Below are 22,049 nucleotides of genomic sequence, written 5' to 3'. Positions count from 1 at the left end.
CATGGAATAATGAATTAACAACACAGGCTAGTGCTGCGACTGAACAGTTCATCCTCATAGCCACATCAACAGGACCAGCTGACACAAATGTAATCTACTCTCTGGCTATGCCTACTCATGTACGATCATTTGAGGTGGTACAATGTTGAAAAGAACCATAAGTATGTTCTTTATAACCTGGTGAAATGGAAGTCACATTTGCCTCAGCACCCTTTAAACAGCAAAGAAAAAAACACAAACAAGCTCAGCTCGTTTTGTATCCCTACCTTAATGCCACCGCCAAGCCTGGAGGATGAAAACCCTGAATTTACTCACATTCTGTTTACATCACATTACATAACAAAAAGGAGCTGGAGCAAGATCAAGGCAGAACAAAAAAACCCCCACAATCTAGGCATTCAGCAGTCAAGTATACATCACTACCTTGGATGTCCACTCATGGGGCAAAATGGCCAGTCCTCCTCAGCTTGGTCAGGCTCAATACGCCTCTGGTTCCTGGGGTGGGTGATCCCCATCAGCTGCAGAGCTCAGCAGCTGGCTTCCCTGGCTATGGGAAATGTTGGGCAACCTTAATAATAGGTGTTACCTCTTGTCTCTCCTGTAATTATATTATTAATATTATAAGCATCATAAAGCTGAGGATGAAAGCGTTGACTAGGACTAGCATTTATCTAGGACTCCCATTAATCTGCATGTATGTGAAGTTTTCTTATCTGAAAGGTGTCTGCCTTCGTTAGGGCTGAAATGTTTAGATATGTTGTTTTCCCTGAAATGTATGCCAGTGAAAGGGTTAGATTTTAGCTTTGTGGCAGAGTGATCACAGCAGCAGTTTGAAATGCCAGTTTTTCACAAAAACATACAAAGGGCCAGAACGTGCCCTCCTGTAATAAAACCCACACACAGAGGCTAAGGAAATCAGTGAGGAATTTCTCCCATATTATTTCTCCCACAGATTTTTGCCCTTACTGTTTCATGCGGGGAATGAGGTTACCCCTCAGCAAGGCAGATTTTGAGGCTCTGCCCCAGAGTTAGTCCCCAGGAATGCATGCAGAGCCCAAGAAACCTCCGCACTTTGAGACCAGCCACATGGAGCCCATATGCTCCTGTCAGACCTGACACTCGCTGGAGGCAGCTCTATCGGAGCCATACAATCAGGAACTCCCTGCATTTGCGATGATGCCGTAGCTGATCCCTTCCTTCCTGGATATAAATAGTTTCATTCTGAAGAACAGCTAGTGAGATATTTATCATAATTTCATGTTGCTATTTTTAAAAAATAGATACATGGTTTTGGCATGCACAGCTTCCAACAGGAAGTATTTTCAGTTTGTGGCAACACAACTCTTACTGACCATCAGAGCACTCATCCCGCGTCTAGCACGTGTTTTGTGGTGGCTATCCAATTAAATACTGAACATTTAAAAATACATTTGATAAAATAATTATGAAGTACTAGAAGCATTTTGATGATTTTGTCTCTCATTATTTCATTGATTGTCAGTAACTGGCTAGTGAATTTAGAGGATGTTTCAACCGCTGATGCTACTTCTCAGCCTGCGGACAGAACTCCCATAGTGGCGGCTGGTTTTGCGGAGTGAAGTTCAAACTTCACTACAGGTTAAGTCCCACAGCTTGTGTGATTTGGCTGCATTTTAGTGATAGCCCACGATCAACAATTTTATTGAAATTTCACTTTTATATTTGCAAAAGTGCATTGAATTTCTGAAGACTGAACCCTGTTCCAGCTAGGGCTGGTATAATTCTATGGCCTATCTGTGAAGGTGAAACACCCGGAAATTATGATTTGGAAAGACCAAGTGTAGAAAGATAAAAGTTTTCCATCCATTCTAAACACCATTGTTTGTAGAAAAGCATTTGAGCAATCCTGAGGGCTTTTTACCTTTTTTTTACTCACATGCAGCTGGTCACAGTCAGTAGAAAGGTCACCATTGGCACCAGCAACTTTGAATTACACGCTTAACACATTTGCTTAGTTACACAACTTGCACCCTCAGCAAATGCTCAGAATATATTTCAAAACCCCAGTAAAACTTGCAGCAGCTTGTGCCACAGTAAAAATGCCATGGTAAAAATGGGTGAGGTTGGAAGCTCCTGCTGGTGAAAACTAATTAATCTGTAAATAAAATCAAAGTCACATGAGACATCTTTATGTGAAATTAAGATGTTAAGAAATGTCCAAGATGCTATGTTTTTATACATTAGTAGTTGGTTTTGGTTTGTTGTTTTTTTTTTTTTTTAACCAAGAAGACAGCTTAAAACATTTTTGAAACTAAAGAACATTATAATTTCCTTTTGTTTCAAAATATCCCAGCAAAAGTTCTGCTCTCAGGTCTGCACACTGGGTCTCAACCTGACTTGACTCTAGGGAGTTCCAGAAACAGATTATCATATTCAGGACTTACTGTTCTGAAGATATGGGTTGGAGAAAAACTGCCCAATAAAAAAGATTTGAGACTTGTTCCTGTTAATATTTAATAACATTTATGAAGGAACAATTCCATCAGAACTATTGAGTTTACTCACCTTTTTGCTTTAGTTATACTGACGGTAGATATTCGTTTATTCATGAACATTACACCTTCAATTATTGGCATTTCCTGAACACATAAATACAGAATTGCACGCTCTGGATTCTGTAAATTTATTTTGTCAAACTTCCCAGAGAGAGTTAAAGGGTAAGTATGTTATCTTTCTGTGTGTATTTTCAATGGTTTTCATTATAATATGTTTTTTTCCACAATCAGAAGTGTTGGTAGATCACATGGAATACACATCAAAATAGCTGGAAGGAGTTATAACCTCCCCTTAGGGTGGCACAAGCTATTCATGTGTACCAAGAGGGGAACATCCCCTGTGGCAGCAGAGCTACCTGCACAGCACCGCATGAGGTTTATCCAGAAAAACCCCACAGTACTGTTGAAAGACGCTAGTTTCAGCCCACTCAGCTACAGAAGTGCATTGGCTTTAGTCTCTCCCTCAGCAGAAATACTTTTTGCATCCCTTCCCGTCCACTTCCTAACTTCCCAATAATATACTAATATGACTAATGACCAGTCATTATTACTGGTCAATGGTGAACATTTCAAAGTGTCGCATAGTTGCTTGTCCCAAATTTTGGGATAGGCCATCGCCTTCTTTGCATTCCTGTGAAGTTAGCACCGATGATACATGGAAGAACCAACTCCAGATTGTCAGCCTAACTCAACCAAATGGTCCGCACACCACTAAAAGCTGAGTGTGAAGCAGCGGGAATGCATGCTGGTTTGGAGTCAAATCTACTTTTTTATTTTAAGCCACAAGAAACAGCCATGTTTGATTATATTGCATTTCTTAAGAAAGGCATCTTGTACTTCACTAGGAGATAATGTGACATGTTATTAAGTGCTTATAATTGGCATGGTTTTGTTAAAATATACAGTATAAGTAATTCTTTTGAGTAAACAGTAAATTAAATTCATATTTTACAAAACCACAGCTTTCTTCCAGCTTACATCTTTCAAAAATAAACATGATTGCTTGACAATAAGTTACAAAGAACAAAATACACATTCCTGCTCACCCACGCTTTCCTAGTGCATGTCATAGACAAGTTTAAGATGCACAAGAAATTCAGCCTAGAATCACTGTGAAGTCTTCAAAGCCATTCCCTGACAAATTTTTGAAAGGAACTTAATGTACGTGAAAATCTGGCTTTTAATGGTTCATCTGAAATTTTTTACTTCATTTTTTACTTAACTTCTTTACTTTTGACTATGATGTCACAACAGCTACTGGTGGTAATGATTGATACCATACAGAAAAAGCCATGTTCTGAAGCTAAGGTTAAGCAGTAGGAAAGAAAAACAAGTTTCCTTTTTATGCAAATAATTGCAGTATAGTGTGCTGATATAATTTCTGCCTAGGTCTTGACTCACATGCTGGTATATTGCTTTAATTACATACATATGGCAATTAAAACACATTTTTCTACTTTAGCTGTAGATTTACTGTACTATTACAGAATTATTTATACATAAATGCACACAGCAAGCTATATGTGGTATCTGTATTGCGTGAAGTCTATATTATTATGGGCTTCCACTACAAAAATTATTTTCAGTAACAAAAATGAGTACACAAAATGTTATGGAGAAGCCAAGCTGTTTAGAAATACAAGCACTCAAGCTTTTAAGTAAAGCACAACAGCTCTTTAATAACTAGTCCAGAAGCCATCCCTCCCTGAAGTTATATTTACCAAGCTGTCTTCAGCAGCCAATTATTTCACTTTGTTTTGGTTATGCAAGGAAGGAAGTGCTCTAAACATAAGAAACAGTATTTTTTATGCTTTTTGTATTATTTTTATAGAAAGCTTAGTAGTTAATAAAAATTACGAAGAATAATAGATAAAATTCATGTTTTATATGCTAATTAAGAATTTTATTTTAAAACATTTTCTGAAATATACATGAGAACTATATGTAACAACTTTTCTAAGAAGCTACAGACTTATATTAGTTAAATATTTCCTTCTGAATAGCTGGCGGTGTCAATTTCTTCTGAGAATTTAGGGGGGTGGTTCTTGGAGGTGCAGGGATAGAGAAAAAGAAATAGAGGAAAGAGGCAATACCTGAAAACAGTCCTTACTCATTTGCAATGTAGATAACTTTGTGCTTCTCAATTACTTCTATGTCATGCTCCAGTTGTTTCATCTGTGATTCCAGCTTTTCTTTATGTATCTTCTTGGGTATGGTGTCCATTTCTACTGAAAGACCCTGAAATTCACGGTACACTTCCTCCCAGTTCTTTTTCAGCCCCTAGTACCATTACATGAAAAGGAAATATATGAGAAAAACTTACTTCACTAATAATAATATGCACATAAACTACTTAGGGTTTTTTGTTAATATTGCATTTGATAAGTGTCACTGCAATGTTAATATAATAGATAAATATATGAATAATGTTTAACTGTCTTAATTGGACCAAATCAATTAAATGCTTACAAGTCAAAGCAGTTACAACAGAAATAATTTTGACTCATTCTGATGCAATATAAGGATGGTCTTTAAAAAACGGTGCCTTGGAAAGAAAATATTAGTCTTTAAGAGGCAACAAAACAATAATTAAACTAGTCAATGAAGAATGAGCTACAAAAATGCTAAACTGAAAAAAAGTATGTCAATGTTACTAACAGTCAACTCTAGCCTATCAGGAGCTCAAGGAAGCCCGTACACTTCATTTCCAGTCCTCAGCATCCTCAGGAAAAACTGCACCAGGTAAATGAAGAGTGGCTCCTCCTTATTTTATATAAGAGACTTTCTGTGCTTTCAATGATCTACAGGTAGGCAACTTTGCCCCATTGCATCTAATGCTAGTATGCTCACTGAGGAACTACTAGGGTTCTTAAAAGCTGCCTCAAAACTCATATCACTCAAATGCCCCCTTTTCTCCAAAATGCAACAGGAAATATCTTACAAACTGTACTACAGACACCGCTTCCCCATAAACAGCAACCTGGCTACCACGGCTATCACCTCGTCCCACACAGTGGTGTTACCCACCTTAAGTAATCACAAGAGTACCAACACTTGGAACTCCAGCCAAAATTCAGCAGCAGGTTCAGTTCATCACACTGCCAGCTTCATTTTCCTTAATTGAGGCTTTGCTCAGACCACAGACACCAAAATGATCCCACAATATTTTAACCTTTATGAACTACTTGGAAAAAGTTCTAAATAATTGCATTCCCTTCCTAATCTACATTTACAATAACATGTATAGGCAACTTATTTATCATTTGGACTAAAAAACCTAGCTGTCACCAATGCTATCAACAATAATTCCAATAACTGCTACCTCTCTTGAATGCTGCTATGCAAAGAATTACCTTACTAGGTAAAGTGAACTGCATCTTCCATATATAAAAGCCCAAGGCTAAAACCCAGCCTAAAAACCCCATGCAATCATCTGAAATGTACTCATAAACCTGTTAATTCAACATCAGAGACAATCCGTTATCCACCAATATATGCTGAATGCAACCAGACTGTGGTAGAAAAATACAATTTAAAACTTGTCTTTATATCCTCACCATTACTGCAACAATTACTCTTACTTTTTCTCCTGAAGAGGATAATCAAAATCTGCACACCCTATACAGGCATATATGAGGGTTTGGTAGAGTTTATTCAGCACATCAAATGTCCTAATGAAAACTATATGGGTGAACTTAATAATCACACCTATGACAAGGAACTCAACCAGCAATCAGTAAATAATACCATATGGCTATCAGTGAGAAAACATTTTTCCAAAACTTTTTTGGCTCTCAGTTGTGTTTCCTTACAGGAGATCACAAAGTATCTTCAGAAATGAAGATCTGAAATTACTCTCTTGGGAACTAAGGTTTTCAGTTCTCCTCCATAACTTAAACCGGATTCAGCTGACACACTGATTTTATGGCACGTTGTGGTTTCCAACCTCATGTCCTTCTTCTCCACTTCAGCACCTCTTCTCCAGATTAGCTAATTGATTAACATACTGAAGATAAATTTAGAGGAATTTTTCTTAATACATATTTAGCTTTGAAGATTCTTGCTTCTATTTCAGAACTCAAGGACTCTTTGTGCTTAAAAACTTGTTTGATTTTGTCCACTGTAGGAATTGATTTAACAGAAAAAAATTACCTGTCCCTGCTAATACTAAAGAAAACATACTTTTTAACATGAACTAATATTTTACTGACTCAAAACAGTGTATTTATTGCATAGCAATTCGCACTTTCTGCATATTCATATTGAGCACCTAAGTGTTGTCCATAAAGGTTATTTCAACAATCTTCATATACAAACATCTACATAAATTTAAAAACCCTACCTCAATGTGTGAAACTAAGAGCAACAAGCCTATTTATTTACTGCCTTGTAATGCTGATTGTCTGTGCAATTCAAGGCTGTAAAGTACTTAAATAAAGTTCCTAGTCTACCGGGCATAAGGTATAGTTTACAAACATATAGTCAGGAAAGTAAGTAAAGTATTTCCAAAACTTTCATAGAAGAGTCACTCATAGCTTCTTCTAAATAATTCTTTTTGTGCATTAGTAAAAACTGGTTTGGAAATAATTGAAAACAGTGAGGTTTAAAACACATTCGAGCATGCACTCATGACCATTTTCTTTATCCCTACAAAGTGGAGAGAGAAAAAGCAGATCACGATTCCCTATGTAAAATCTCCCCCACAGCTCCTCTGACAGCAATGTAATATGCTGGCCACTATTATCACAGAATCATAGAATGGTTTGGGATGGAAGGGACCTTGAAGATCATCTAGTTCCAACCCAGCTGCCATGGGCAGGGGACACCTTCCACTGGACCAGGCTGCTCAAAGCCCCATCCAACCTGGCCTTGAACACTTCCAGTGATGGGACATCCACAGCTTCTCTGGGCAACCTGTTCCAGTGCCTCACCACCCTCATAGTGAAGAATTTCTTTCTTATATCTAATCTACATCTACCCTCTTTCAGTTCAAAGCCATTAATCCTTGTCCTATCACTACACGCCCTTGTAAAATGTCCTTCTCCAACTTTCTTGTAGGCCCTCTTCAGGGACTGGAAGGCTGCTATAAGGTCTCCCCAGAGCCTTCTCTTCTCCAGGCCGAACAACCCCAACTCTCGCAGCCTGTCTTCATAGGAGAGGTGCTCCAGCCCTCAGATCAACTTCGTGGCCCTCCTCTGGACTCACTCCAACAGGTCCTTCTGTTGAAACCATGATACTTTATATACTTTAAATCACAATTACTTTTTGTGGACGTGGATTTTAGCAGCCATGCAGTTTTAAACTGTTAATGCTACCTGTTACAGATGAGGAACATAGATTCACTGAGTAGTCAGATGCAAAATATAACGTTGTTCTTCAGTTCATTTAGTTTGCATACTTAAAGACTGTTCCAAATCATCTAAGTAAAAAGGAGGCATTTTGTTGAACCACAGAGTACTTTAAGAGTGGACTTGCATATGTAGATCAGCTTCCTTTCTAGTATCAGCCTATGGGCTAGATCACAAACTCAGTATCTAACTCTATATAAGGAATTCTAATACATGCTGGATCAGTGAGAAGTATGTGCTGCATTTAACAACATACTCTTTTATTCTCATAAAATCCCAACCAAAGTATGCATAGTGGAGAGAGAGTTCAAAAAATGTTGGCACAAATTATTTCCCTTTATTTTTCTAAGTTCATGAGGCTGGATTTTGTTCTCAGACATCTATTGCCACATATTCTTTCAAATCAGATAGTGTACACGTGTTCCCTTGCAAGGTCAGTTATTTTAAAAGACAGGAATTCTCATATGTCTACAGCTGAGCACTGGGCAGAAGCCACATACCCTGGGGACACTAATTCCTCCTGATAATATAGCTGTATAAGTAATCAGGCCCATGAAAAAGCAAACTTTTTTAAAAATTTAGAAGAAAATATTGAGTTAATAAAAACAATCTAAAAACTTTTCAGTTAGAAATATTTCAGTGCACTCTTGTATTTTAAAAATATACAACAGAATTTTAATCTAAGTGCAGAACTGTGAGCAGCTCTCATGCCTTTTTGCACATATATTTTTGCTGCACAGTTAACTTGCTGCAACAGCAGCTTGTCCCATGCTTTTCCCACCATAAAAATATCTTAATCTTCTCCCCTGCTGTTACGTTCTTTATACTGCTGTCAATGGAATACCCTCCCCTCTCTCCCATACTCCTTCCTATCTTCTACTGCTTGCTGCATAAGCAAGAGACACCATTCTGCTAGCTATTTTGGATATTGCTGATTAACCAGTTAATCTTTGCAAGTGACTTAGACACTGTGTTCTCTCTCTAGATATTCTGCTGGCTTTTTTTGTGGGAATTTAGCATCTTGGAGATGTCCATCCATCTGCTAAGTAGTTTCAGGTGGCTGCTAATATCAAGTTATTAAGGGACAGACTGATAAACATATCACAGTAATGTAAGGCTCTTCTTCATAGGAAATTTGGGTAAAATGTGGTCATGAAAAATTCAAGTTCAAGGATTGGATGTACTTTTAAAATTTCTCTTTTCCACTCTACTTCTTTTATGGTATTACTTCTTTTTAAAAAATCTTGTGCAATAAAAACTGTATGGAAGACAGTACCCAAACCAGCTTGACAAAATACAATCTTCACAGTCATAGTTCCATGAATATATCGCAATTTAATTCTGTTTTCTGTTTTTGCCACATTTTAAGGCATGACCTTACGCTTTAGTCAGTGAGGTCACAACATGCAGATAGAAACTGCCAATAAAAATGGCAATGTTATGCATCAGGAAAAAAGAACCCACAATAATTTCTATTTTTCCATGATTCAGAAGTGGAGAGTCAGAACTGTCACTAAATCCATATAGGTGACTTTCTGCATTCCTCTGAAGTTTCACTTAAATTCCAAGTCATTAAGGGGGACAGAAATCTAAGAGAATTGAAGTACTTGTAAAACTGGACTAAAACTGTAGCTAAACCAGCTCCCTGCAGTCCAGTTTACAATTGTTCTACAGCTCCATCTAGTGAAAAAGTAGCTAATTCATTTGCCTTGCTTAAAGAATCTAATATACTTTTATTATTTATATTGACTTACATTACCTTATTAATCTTTTGTACACGTTACTAATTACACTAAACCAAAATACGCACCTGCAGAAGATTTGTCCTTTCCTCATCAGATAGCTGCTTCATGGCTCTTTTCTTGAGATGCTCCAAGATACTGGCCTCATATTCTTTCTGAGCTCTCTTCATTTCTTCATTTCTCTGTGTTACATATTTTGGTGTAACACCATAATCCTGTAAGGGTAAGGAAGAAGTTTCTTACATGTGCTTTGAAGACGGAAACAAAGACATACCTGACATCCATAGTATATTACATTTGCAAAGACAGCTTGAAATGGAATTTTGTGCCACCGAGCAACAAAATTCTAAATCTCTGTGTTCTTAGAAGTATCAGACGTGATTGTCTTTCTAGCCTGAGCAAAATGTATAAACAATTCCCTTCAATTTCTTTTTGCAACCTTGGAAGTCAACAGAATCCAGAAACCAAAATGTCTATTTTTAAGAACTGATGGTTGAGTGAGGAGTTTGAAACCTGTTGATGACAGCAAGCCACTTTACATTTTTATATGGTGCCATATTCTAGGTTCTGAAACACAATCCTTAGATACTTTATTTGAAAGGCCTTTTGTATCCTGATTTTTGCTGAACATTGCATGCCACAGGAGAGTGAATAGTATAAACACATACATGAAAATTGGACTAGTTAGGAATTATAAACTATCCCATACTGGATGTGGCAGAACTGTGTTTCTGGGAAGAAAAATAGTTTCTGAATATCCCAGATGTACTTGGGGGAACACATCTATTTTGCCTTATCCATTGTAAAATGAAGGCTATCTAGCTCTGCCAGAAGGTACCAAAGTCTACCTTCTTTCTACCAAAGGCTAAATGATTCACAAATATTTTTGTGTTGGGTAGCACTCTGACTAGCATCAGTTATATATATGTTTAGCCATGCAAAGGTACTGCAAGGGCTGCAGGTTCACTTTTTTTGCATTTTTTCTGTCATGAGTTATGTCATATGTCATGTCTCTCTTGGCATAATGCTCTCTCATGAGTTACCTGCTTAGATAAGGCAGACTCCTGACACATCTTGTTTTCTTGAGTAGTGGAATGGACTGTTCTTGTGCTTGGAGGAGGTTGTCCTTAAAGGCATGCCAGCTCTCTCAAGCCCCTTTGCTTTTCAGAGCTGCCTCCCACCGGTTCCTACTGACTAGTTCCCTGAATAAGCGGATGTTTACTCTCCTGAAGTACAGGGTCTGTACACTACCACCTGCCGCCCCGAGGAGGAGGGGATCTTGAACTGCTTCATGGCCTGTGCAATCAAGACTATTGATTATCACACTGAGCAGTTCTTTCTCATCTGTAAGTAGCAGAACCAGAAGAGCATGACCACTGGTTGGCTCATCCACCATCTGTGTTAAGAAGCTGACGTGCTCCAGGAACCTTTTGGATTGCTTTCATCCCATTGTGTTGTGCTTGCAGCAGATATCAAGGAGGGTGAAGGAGGTTACCTTCTGTATGAAGGTGCACTGTGATCTGAAGATTTCCTCAAGTTGCTTAAAGATATTTCACCCAGTTCCTCACCTGATTGGATGGTCCATAACAAACGTACTTTTGACACTTCCTGGCCCTTCCTGTAATCCTGACCCACAAGCTCAAACAGCCTGTTGCCAATTCCATAGAAGAGCTCCATATATTTGAACAGTTCCTTCATCCAAAGAGCACCCCATCCTCTTCTCCCCTGCCTGTCTTTCCAGCATTCATTCATCACAGAACTCCATTTGTCTCCCCATTAGATACTCCCTGGGTTCCCAATGCAACACATATGCTGTTGCTTTAGCAGCATCATTCTGCCAATTTTTTGCTGACAGCATAAGCAAGTGAATATAGAGCAAAGGCAAGGCACAGCTCTAGGGCCAGTGATTTCTCCCTGATGAATTTCAAAGGTCTACCACAAACAGCAGTGGTATCTAAACATCTCAAAAAGAATCATAAACATTTCATAGGAGAATGACATAGAGAACCTAAAATAGGCATTGCTACCAGTATTTTCACTATCATTTAGTAAAACTTACCTTTTTTTTAATATATTTTGGAACAAGTCCTGAAGTTTCAAGCAGATATTTATCTCCCTGTCTTCTATCAACATAAATAGGTTGAGGCTTTTTAGGCAATCCTGTGATAGCAGCAACTGCATTTGTATTTATAAAATTCTTTTTGCTCTGAATTCCCATAACTGGGTGATCTGTCCTCCGTGGCACGGATAATGCAGGCAATTTCTTACTATCCTGTTCTTTTTTTCCTGTGAATTGAGCATGTAAACATTCTCAGCAACAACCATGAAGAGCTTTGCAACTTGATGTTATTACATTTTTCAAAAGGGAAAAATTATGTACAAAATTACATAAAAATAGAAACCAACTGTATCTACAATGAAATAATTGACAGGGAATGTACTATGATGAAAGTGAGTATGCTTGTTTGGTATAACAGAGGTTTCATAACCTAGGAAATACTATGTGGTTTTAGATGGCTTTGCTTCATAATATGCCACTCATTTCCTCCTAACTGCAGTAGTACAAGACTTCTTTCCAATGTAATTAAAACTACTTCTACTAGAGATGTAGCTGTAGCTGCCTCAGCCATGCCTGCTCCTAGTCCTATTCCTGAAGAGCTGTGTGGAATCAGTGAATGGACTTGGCCTGTTACCCCATCTTTCTTGATGGTCACTAGGCCACTGATAGGACACATTTTCATCACCACCCGCTCTTCTGGCCTGCCTCTGGTGTGGTGGGACTGTGCCCTGTTCGTGAGGTCACTGCCCAGCCTGTGTTGTGGTTGCCCTCAATTTCTGCCTCCCCTCCCCTTAGGGAAAAGCCCTGCTCTTGCTGCCCCCTAACACTCGTAAACAACTTCTCACAATCCTTTCTCCAGAGAATATAGAAACTCTTCCTTTTTTGTGTAATATTTTTTCCAAGGCACCAGCAGAAAGTCAGTAGTCTCCTGAGTAGTCTGACTTCAGGTGAGTGGTGAAAGACAATTAATTTCCCACCATATTTCCCACTAGATATAACTCTTAACTCACAATCATTATCAGAGATAATGATTTGATTCAGGTTGTCTGAGTTCATGTTCTTTGTTGGCAGAAAATTACTGTAATGTCACATGTGACAGAGCTCATTCCTACAACAGCTGGTTTCCTGATACTGACTCCACAAACCAGTCCTTCCCTGGGTTTTGTTTTTACAACCTGATAGCTTGCTATAACTTAGTACTGTAGGACACGCAGACTTAAATATCTGTTTCTCTTAGGATGTCCTTTTGGAAACAAGATCTCTGAAGCTTCTCAGTGAGCACTGGCTCACCCTTATCTGCAGTACATGGGTGCACACTTGCTATTTTGGGAGGCCCCGCTTCTTCTGGAGCCAGCAACTGAGCTTGGATAAATACAGTAATACAACAAGATTCAGCTGAAGGTTAAGAAACACACCTTTTTTAAGGAAGTGATGAGTAATCAGACTCTAAAAAAATGATGCTATCCCAGACTTTAGGGAAAAAAATTTAATCTTTCTCTTCTGTCCTCGCAATCTGTTTTTTGACTAGTCAGATCAAACCCAGTTTTGAAGGTGGCACAGGTAGCGTAAAGACAATGTCATAATCCCATTTAGACAACTAATAAATGGTTAAATTCCAAGTGATGAAAGTGCCATGCTGTAAAAGAGATAATTAAGCAGTGCAACTTCTCTGAGGTCGGGATGAAATTCCATCCAACAAAGGTACAAGAACTTTCTGAGTTAATGACACAGTTCCTTCTCAAGATGTGTTAAGATCTAATCAAGGCAATGAAATTACTAGTCTGGATTGAAGCTATGATGTGTCATAGTCATTCTGAGGCTCTGGTACATTGACTCCAAATGCAAACACCAAAGCACATATTGCTATTATGAAGCCCTGGCTCAACAAGTTGAAACAGAAATATTATGAGCTGCTTGTCTGAGAAAAATGGGTCAGAGTGCTGTATCTCACTATATAGCAAATTTGAAGTAGATAACACTAATTTTGTAATAGAAGTACTTAAAAAGGATCTTACGGACTGCTTAAAATTATTGGTGAATCAACCTTCTTTCCTATGCCCATCTAAACCACTAGTGTGGTAATTTAACAAGGTCTTGAGCTTGGAAGCATTCATGCTCAGATGTCATGCGGTAGTACATTCCAGTACACCGAACGCTCTTCAGATTTCCTGAAAAAGTGAAGACTTTATTCAAAAACAACCCAGGATGCCTACAGGACCTCGGGGACCAAAGCTTACCTTAAGGTTCTAATAATCCATGTTGCCTGAGGTGTTAAGCCTCCAGAGCCTGCATTTTCAGTGCTAAAGCCATTTGCATGTGCCAAGCAAATTTGGGTGCTGGAGTCCTACATTCTCTTAGACAGCTTTTTTAATATATACTGTATGTTAAGCTTTTCTATTTTTCCAGGCTAAAACAATTTCAAGCTGAAACTTTAGAACTCAATTACAAATTCTGACAGCAATGTACTTAGAACTCCAGCAGCACTCGCTCGTCACTCTGTCCTTGCAGAACCAGCCATGAGGCTATACATTAGAATTGTCAACTCCTGATACCCAGAATTATGGTTTGTGCCCAAAGATAGAATGCATTCTGCAACCAAATATTCAATTTTTCTTATTTCTATGACATGCAGCTCTCCAAAAACTTCTGTGCTTTGAACACTGCCAGCCAGTTTAATGCTGTGGGATTAAGAGCTGACAATGAGTGCTGAGGAGTGAAAGCTGTATGTTGGTTATAACAGCAAGAAACGTACACATACTTTTCCCATATCTCTTCAAGCACTGAAAACAATTAGTTCACTTTTAATACCCCCATTCATATTATTTACTTTAATATTAATGATCAGTTGCAGAAAAGAATGGTGTACAAATCTAAACTACATGATTACAAACTGAAATACCAGCAGGATAGAACATATCATCAACACATCTTCAACATCTGAATAGCTACAGCCAAAAGAGATATAATTTTTCTTCGTATTTCAGCTGCTTTTGTACCACATGACAGTAAATGCTTATGGTGTTTTCTAATCACATATATAATTTCCTTGTCACTTGTTTCAGTATTTTACACAATTAGTAAGAAATAACTTTGTAAAATAGAGAAATAATATTGGTATGCTATATACTATAAAATGAACAATGGAATCTGCCCCAGCATATGAAATTATTTCAATTTTTTAAAAAATGTTATTCTCCATAACTGTTATTTTCAACATGAATATTATTGATTTTAAAATTTAAAAATACATTACATTTCATATATTTCATGTCTACACTTACTTGCTGGTAGCTTGGGTTCCTTTGAATGTTTCTGCAGAAAGTTTTTTGGAGATGGCACTGCCACTTTTGCTGGTCCCATAGTTTTCCACTGAGCTTTATTTTTGGCTACTTCACATTTCACAGATGGTCTAAATGTGGATATATACCTTAGGCATTAAAAAATAGCCACAAAGAAGTTAAAGGTCAGAAAATTATTAAAAATACTTCTTCAAAGAATATACAGTTTCGCAGCAGGTCATGCCAAAAGCCTAAGTATTTTGCTTTGTACTCTGTCCCAAATAAAGGCCACCATTCATACAACCTCCATACGAAGGGTAAGGCCAGCACTGCACTGAGAAGTTGTACTTCTGATTCTGAAGTTAGCTTGTTTCTTCCTTCTTGTGTCTCCAAGGTCAGTAGTATCACAGTTTGGAAAAATGGTTCCTGTATGCACTGTTCATATAAATACTGAAAACAGGTATTCTGAAGCTCAATAAAACTTAAAGTTTGGAAATAAACTGCTTTGAGTGTTGCTTACTGTCATGGTTTTAGTGGGGATAGAGTTAATTTTCTTCATGCAGCTGGCACAGTGCTGTGCTTTGTATGTAGTATGAAAACAATGTTGATAACACACCGATGTTTTGGTTGTTGCTGGGTAGTGCTTGTACTAGCCAAGGACTTTTCTAGCTTCCCATGCTCTGCCGGGTGCACAAGAAGCCAGGAGGGGAGGGGGCACAGCTAAAAGAGTGGATTCAAACTGGCCAAAGGGATATTCCATATCATGTAATGTCACGCCCAGTATGTTACCTGGGAGGAGCTGGTTGGGGAGGGAGGAAGCAATAGTGGCTCGGGGACGGGCAGTGTCAGTCGGTGGGTGGTGAGCGGTTGTATCGTTTGTGTTTCTGTTTTTTTCCTTTTTTTTCCTTTTCCATTTTATTATATTATCATTATTGTTATAAGTATCGTAATCATTATTATTATTATTATTATTATTGTAATTATTAAACTGTGCTTATCTCAACCCACAAGTTCTTTTGCTCTTCTGATTCTCTCCCCCGTCCCACGGGGTGGGGGGAGTGAGTGAGCAGCTGCGTGGTGTTTAGTTGCCGACTGAGGCTGAACCACAACAGTCCATTTTGGCGCCCAACGTGGGGCACGAAGGGTTTGAGATAATAACAGTTGCTGGTCACAGCATTGATTCATCTGTTCTCAATATTAGTTTGTCTAGTCTATACCATGCTGATTGTAAAGTACATGTTAAAAATTGCTGTTGGTTTTTGTAGTTTGCTGTGCTCTGCAGTGGTTAGAGTTGTTTTGCCTAGGAGATTTGTTATTAAAACACTGGCCCTGAGCGTTATGAGTTATTTGGGTCTTGCATGGAAGCCGTTACTGTACTTCGGCTACCACCTCATGGAGACAATTAGCAATTATACCTCCTCCTCTGAGAGGCTTTTTATAGAGGAAATACAGAATGGCACCTTAGCTACCATCTTATATAATGTCTTCTTCGTTACAACTTTTCAGTATATTGAACATCCTTGGGTAGTTAAGATACATCTGTTGGTATTGCTCTGGCAGATGGTTTCAGTTCTGTCTAAGGTTAATATGCAATTTAAGAATATCATCCAGAGATCTGCCCCAAGGCTCGATAGCTATGCGCGGCAGGGTATGTGGGATAGTATGGGCAAATGCCTAAGGCAGTGGGCACCACCAGTGTCGTGGGACTTCACCCCTGAACAAGTGCAGAATCCTGAAAAATTAGTAGAATATTTGGAGGAAGTGTGTTGTCACCCTGGCAGCCCTGGAGGGGTACAAATTACTGCAATGTGCTGGGGCCTGGCCCATGCCTATCAAGCCCTATTTAACACTATTCAGTACCCCCAAGGGGAAGAGAAGGCGTCTGGATCTAAAAAGATAAAGGCAAGGAAAGTGACAAGCACTGTACAGCTGTCTACCTTGCCTAGCCTCTCGAAGGACCCTTCTGTTGTGGGGTTGCTGAAGGTCAAAGAACAACAGGTGCCGATCGCCACCACAACAGTGCATTGGCAGCAATATCGCACCAACCGAGACTCCCTGATTCCCATCCATGAGCTCATTCTTTGACTGGAGAGCCAAGGAGTCACCAGTAAGACCCACTCACCCTTTAACAGTCCCATATGGCCAGTGCAGAAATCTAATGGAGAGTGGAGGCTAACAGTAGACTATCGTGGCCTGAACGAAGTCACGCTGCCACTGAGTGCTGCTGTGCCAGACATGCCAGAACTTCAATAGGAACTGGAGTCAAAGGCAGCCAAGTGGTATGCCACAACTGCTATCGCTAATGCATTCTTCTCAATCCCTCTGGCAGCAGAGTGCAGGCCACAGTTTGCTTTCACTTGGAGGGGTGTCCAGTACACCTGGAATTGACTGCCCCAGGGGTGGAAACACAGGCCTACCATTTGCCATGGACTGATCCATAATGCTTTGGAACAGGGAGAAGCTCCAGAACACCTACAATACATTGATGACATCATTGTGTGGGGCAATACAGCAGAGGAAGTTTTTGAGAAAGGGAAGAAAATAGTCCAAATCCTTCTGAAGGCCAGTTTTGCCATAAAACAAAGTAAAGTAAAGGGACCTGCAGAAGAGATCCAGTTCTTGGGAATAAAATGGCAAGATGGTCGTCATCAGATCCCAATGGATGTGATTAACAAAATAGCAGCCATGTCTCCAACAACTAGCAAAAAGGAAACACAAGTGGTTTTGGGCATTGTGGGTTTTTGGAGAATGCATATTCCAAATTACAGTCTGATTGTAAGCCCTCTCTATCAAGTGACCCAGAAGAAGAATGATTTCAAGTGGGGCCCTGAGCAATGACAAGCCTTTGAACAGATTAAACAGGAAATAGTTCATGCAGTAGCTCTTGGGCCAGTCCGGGCAGGACAAGATATAAAAAATGTGCTCTACACTGCAGCCAGAGAGAATGGTCCTACCTGGAGCCTCTGACAGAAAGCGCCAGGGGGGACCTGAGGTCGACCCCTAGGGTTTTGGAGTCGGGGATACAGAGGATCCGAGGCTGCTATACTCCAACTGAAAAAGAGATATTGGCAGCATATGAAGGGGTTCAAGCTGCTTCAGAAGTGGTTGGTACTGAAGGACAGCTGCTCCTGGCACCCCAACTGCTGGTGCTGGGCTGGATGTTCAGAGGAAACGTCCCCTTTACACACCATGCAACTGATGCTACATGGAGTAAATGGGTTGCACTGATCACCCGGCGGGCTTGAGTGGGAAACCCCAGTCACCCAGGAATCTTGGAATTGATCATGGACCAGCCAGAACACAAAGACTTTGGAATATCACCAGAGGAGGAGGTGACACGTGCTGAAGAAGCCCCACTGTATAACAAACTGCCAGAAAATGAGAAGCAATATGCCCTGTTCACTGATGGGTCCTGTCGCCTTGTGGGAAAGCACCGGAGATGGAAGGCTGCTGTATGGAGTCCTATATGGCAAGTCGCAGAAACTGCTGAAGGAGAAGGTGAATCAAGCCAGTTTGCAGAGGTAAAGGCCATCTGGCTGGCCTTAGACATTGCTGAACAGGAAAAGTGGCCAGTGCTCTATCTCTGTACTGACTCCTGGATGGTGGCAAATGCCCTGTGGGGGTGGTTACAGCAGTGGAAGCAGAACAACTGGCAGCGCAGAGGCAAACCCATCTGGGCTGCTGCATTGTGGCAAGATACTGCTGCCCGGGTAGAGAATGTGGTTGTGAAAGTACGTCATGTGGATGTTCACGTCCCCAGGAGCCGGGCCACTGAAGAACATCGAAACAACCAGCAGATAGATTAGGCTGCTAAGATTGAAGTGGCTCAGGTGGATCTGGAGAAGAGAAGGCTGAGGGGAGACCTTCTCGCTCTCTACAACTACCTGAAAGGAGGTTGTAGTGAGGCAGGGGTCGGTCTCTTCTCCCTAGTAACAAGTGATAGGACGAGAGGAAATGGCCTCAAGCTGTGCCAGCAGAAGTTTAGGTTGGATATTAGGAAAAACTTCTTCACCAAAAGGGTTGTCAGGCATTGGAACAGGCTGCCCAGGGAGGTGGTGGAGTCTCCATCCCTGGAGGTATTTAAAAGACATGTAGATGTGGTGCTTGAGGACATGGTTTAGTGGTGGACTTGGCAGTGATAGGTTAGCAGTTGGACTCGATGATCTTAAGGGTCTTTTCCAACCTTAACGATTCTATGATTCTATGATTCTATGGACTGGCAACATAGGGGTGAATTATTTCTAGCTCAGTGGGCCCATGACGCATCAGGCCATCAAGGGAGAGATGCAACATACAGGTGGGCTCGTGATCGAGGGTTGGACTTGACCATGGACGCTATTGCACAGGTTATCCATGAATGTGAAAAGTGTGCTGCAATCAAGCAAGTGAAGCGTGTAAAGCCTCTCTGGTATGAGGGACGATGGCTGAAATATGCATATGGTCAGGCTTAGCAGATTGACTACATCACACTCCCACAAACCCGCCAAGGCAAGTGCCATGTCCTTACAATGGTGGAAGCAACCACCGGCTGGCTGGCAACATATCCTGTGCCCCATGCCACTGCCCGGAACACTATCCTGGGCTTGGAAAACAAGTCCTGTGGCAACATGGCACCCCAGAGAGAACTGAGTCAGACAATGGGACTCATTTCCAAAACAACCTCATAGACACCTGGGCCAAAGAGCACGGTATTGAGTGGGTGTATCACATCCCCTATCACGCACCAGCCTCTGGGAAAATCGAAAGATACAATGGACTATTAAAGACTATGCTGAGAGCAATGGGGGTGGAACATTTAAACACTGGGATACACATTTAGCAAAAGCCACCTGGTTAGTCAACACAAGGGGATCTGCCAATCAATCTGGCCCTGCCCAATCAGATCCCTTACATACTATGGAAGGGGATAGAGTCCCTGTAGTGCACGTAAAAACTATGCTGGGGAAAACAGTCTGGGTTATTCCTGCCTCAGGCAAAGGCAAACCCATTCGTGGGATTGCATTTGCTCGAGGACCTGGGTGCACTCCGTGGGTGATGCGGGAGGATGGAGGAGTCCTGTGTGTACCTCAAGGGGTCTGGCAGAAACAGGAATTTATTATTTTTATGACGTTATGCATTACACACTTTGGTCTTTATTTTTTAACTAACTCCATTTCAAATTTTTTTTTTAGAGCTGTTTTTTTTGTTCCAAAATGTGTCCAAAATATGCAGCTGTTGTGCATCAACATGGAAATAGTGATCATTAACCTGCTTTGCTGGATTTTCTGTATTTGAAAGTCTGTAGTCTGGGAAAGATGCAAACGCCAATGTATCTTGGTGTTCCAGAAGCTGCAGTTGCAGTATGTTGTAGGGCCTTATGTAACACAGCAATCAAAGATATCTAAGGAAAAGCTCAGCTGGCTTCAAGAAAGATGAGACCTGTGTTGATGAGGACATTCACTGCTTCATCTATGGGATGAAACACATTTTAGAGGCATGTAAAACTTCATGCTTCAGAAAACATAACATAGTCAAGAGTTGGACAGAATGTCCTTGATCATCAGTTTATCTTATCACTGGCCACTGTATTGTTATCTTAATGTTCCTGTTGAACCATCTGTTACAGACTATTGTAGGAGATTAGATGAGAGGGATGACTGCTCTGAAACAGCACAGGAAACTGTGTATTTCTTATATTACACAGATCCAAACTACGATCCTGAAGTATTGTAATCAGTGGTGGTTTTTGCACTAACTGAAATGGCTAATGTGAAGATCAGTAAGGGCTCAAATATGAAAAGCTGTATGCACACGGCATGCACACACTGCTGTTTCGGTGTCATGTTGCATATGGCACTGTAACTTCTGCTTTAATTGAAAGTATGCAAACATGTTCTCATTAGCTGATTGGGAGCATCTTGCCTCTATCTGAAGGACTGAGGTCACACATGTTTTCCTGAAGGAGCAGAACTCCCTGCTCCTAACACTAAGGCTACCTTGTTGTACCTTTTAAAATCTGTCCATCTTTAGGAAAGAGGTCACATTAATTTATGTCAGACAAAAGCTGACCAAACAGTTATGCTTTCCTTTGACAGAAAAAAATTAAGTGTTTATGAAAAAAGCTATACCATGTTTTCAGGTAAGGAAAAAAAGAAAAAAAGATTACATATAATGCAACCTATTTTATGCAAATACTGAAATAGGATGAAAGAAATGATGTAATGCTGGGCCAGTGAATGGGAGTCATAGTAGCAACGCTGATAAAAGCTTCTGAATATGAGCTGCAAACTTTCCAAAAACTCTCAAAGGAAGTAATACCTGGGGGGGCAAAAGGCATTTTTAATTGTTTTAAGGTGAGGGGTGAGAGGAGAAGCAAAAGAAACAATGTCAGAAGACACATCTGACATGTGAGGAGAATGGAAGTGTGGCACTGAGAAAAAATTATAAAAATCCCCAACTTTTCAGCTGCTCACTGAAAAATTGTTATACGTGCGAACAACAAAGATGTCAGGTAATTCCTCTGCATGGAAAGAGCGCTTTGTAAACTCTTTTGTCAATGAACAAGTTGGCACTGAAGATACCAGACTGAATCATCAGCTCATGGAGCAGGCTGTAAGCCCTCAGGTGTTGGTGACTCATCAGGAGGAGCAAAAACTGAATTTTTTTTTTTTAATAGCTGTTACCCGTAAGTTGTATTGCCTTGCCAGAACCAGTCACCGCGTCAGCAAGCAGTGCTGTCGCCCCCACGTACCTGGGAGGTTTGACAGGCTTCTCCTCCAGGCGGGGCAGGAGGTTATAGATGCTCTCCTGGGCACACCGCGCCGCCATCCTCCGGGCGGGGGAAGCGCCCGCCTCGCTGGGGGCACCTCGCGTTTCCTCCCTCTCCGCCGCGCCCCGGCCCCGGCCCCGGCCCCGGCCCCTCGCCCGCCGCCCCCTCAGGCCGCCGCCGGACAGGCGCGGGCTGCCGCACTGTTGTCTCCGCCGTTACCGGGGAAACCCGTTGCTAGGAGACAGCGCCGTGAGGGGGCGGAAGCGGGACGGCACGGGCTCCGCCCCCGCCCAGCGGAGGGCCCGGAGAGGTAGCGCAGGCGCAGTCGCTCCGAACGGCA

General features: G+C 40.7%; 1 protein-coding gene across 1 annotated transcript; it reads right to left on the bottom strand.

The window, feature by feature from the left end:
• Positions 1 to 2,100: 2,100 nt before the first annotated feature.
• On the bottom strand, positions 2,101 to 21,999 carry ENKUR (enkurin, TRPC channel interacting protein). The gene is made up of 5 exons (XM_075082639.1): positions 21,692 to 21,999; positions 14,965 to 15,110; positions 11,684 to 11,910; positions 9,693 to 9,839; positions 2,101 to 4,814 (listed from the first exon to the last, which is right to left on the bottom strand). The coding sequence occupies exons 1-5, from the start codon at positions 21,766 to 21,768 to the stop codon at positions 4,641 to 4,643; spliced, it is 771 nt and encodes a 256-aa protein (XP_074938740.1). The 5' UTR covers positions 21,769 to 21,999; the 3' UTR covers positions 2,101 to 4,640.
• Positions 22,000 to 22,049: the final 50 nt, after the last annotated feature.

The sequence above is a fragment of the Phalacrocorax aristotelis genome, chromosome 2, assembly GCF_949628215.1.
Source record: "Phalacrocorax aristotelis chromosome 2, bGulAri2.1, whole genome shotgun sequence".
NCBI lineage: Eukaryota > Metazoa > Chordata > Aves > Suliformes > Phalacrocoracidae > Phalacrocorax > Phalacrocorax aristotelis.
The sequence above is the reverse complement of the archived record's forward strand: the minus strand, read 5'-3'. Positions and strand labels throughout refer to the sequence as shown.

Excerpts from the sequence above, each read along its gene's own strand:
- ENKUR (XM_075082639.1), bottom strand. The coding sequence starts at position 21,768 with ATGGCGGCGCGGTGTGCCCAGGAGAGCATCTATAACCTCCTGCCCCGC. Across the intron at positions 11,911-14,964 it reads GGAACCCAAGCTACCAGCAA|GAAAAAAAGAACAGGATAGT; the intron begins GTAAGTGTAGAC and ends CTCAATTCACAG. Across the intron at positions 9,840-11,683 it reads CAAAATATATTAAAAAAAAG|GATTATGGTGTTACACCAAA; the intron begins GTAAGTTTTACT and ends TTACCCTTACAG.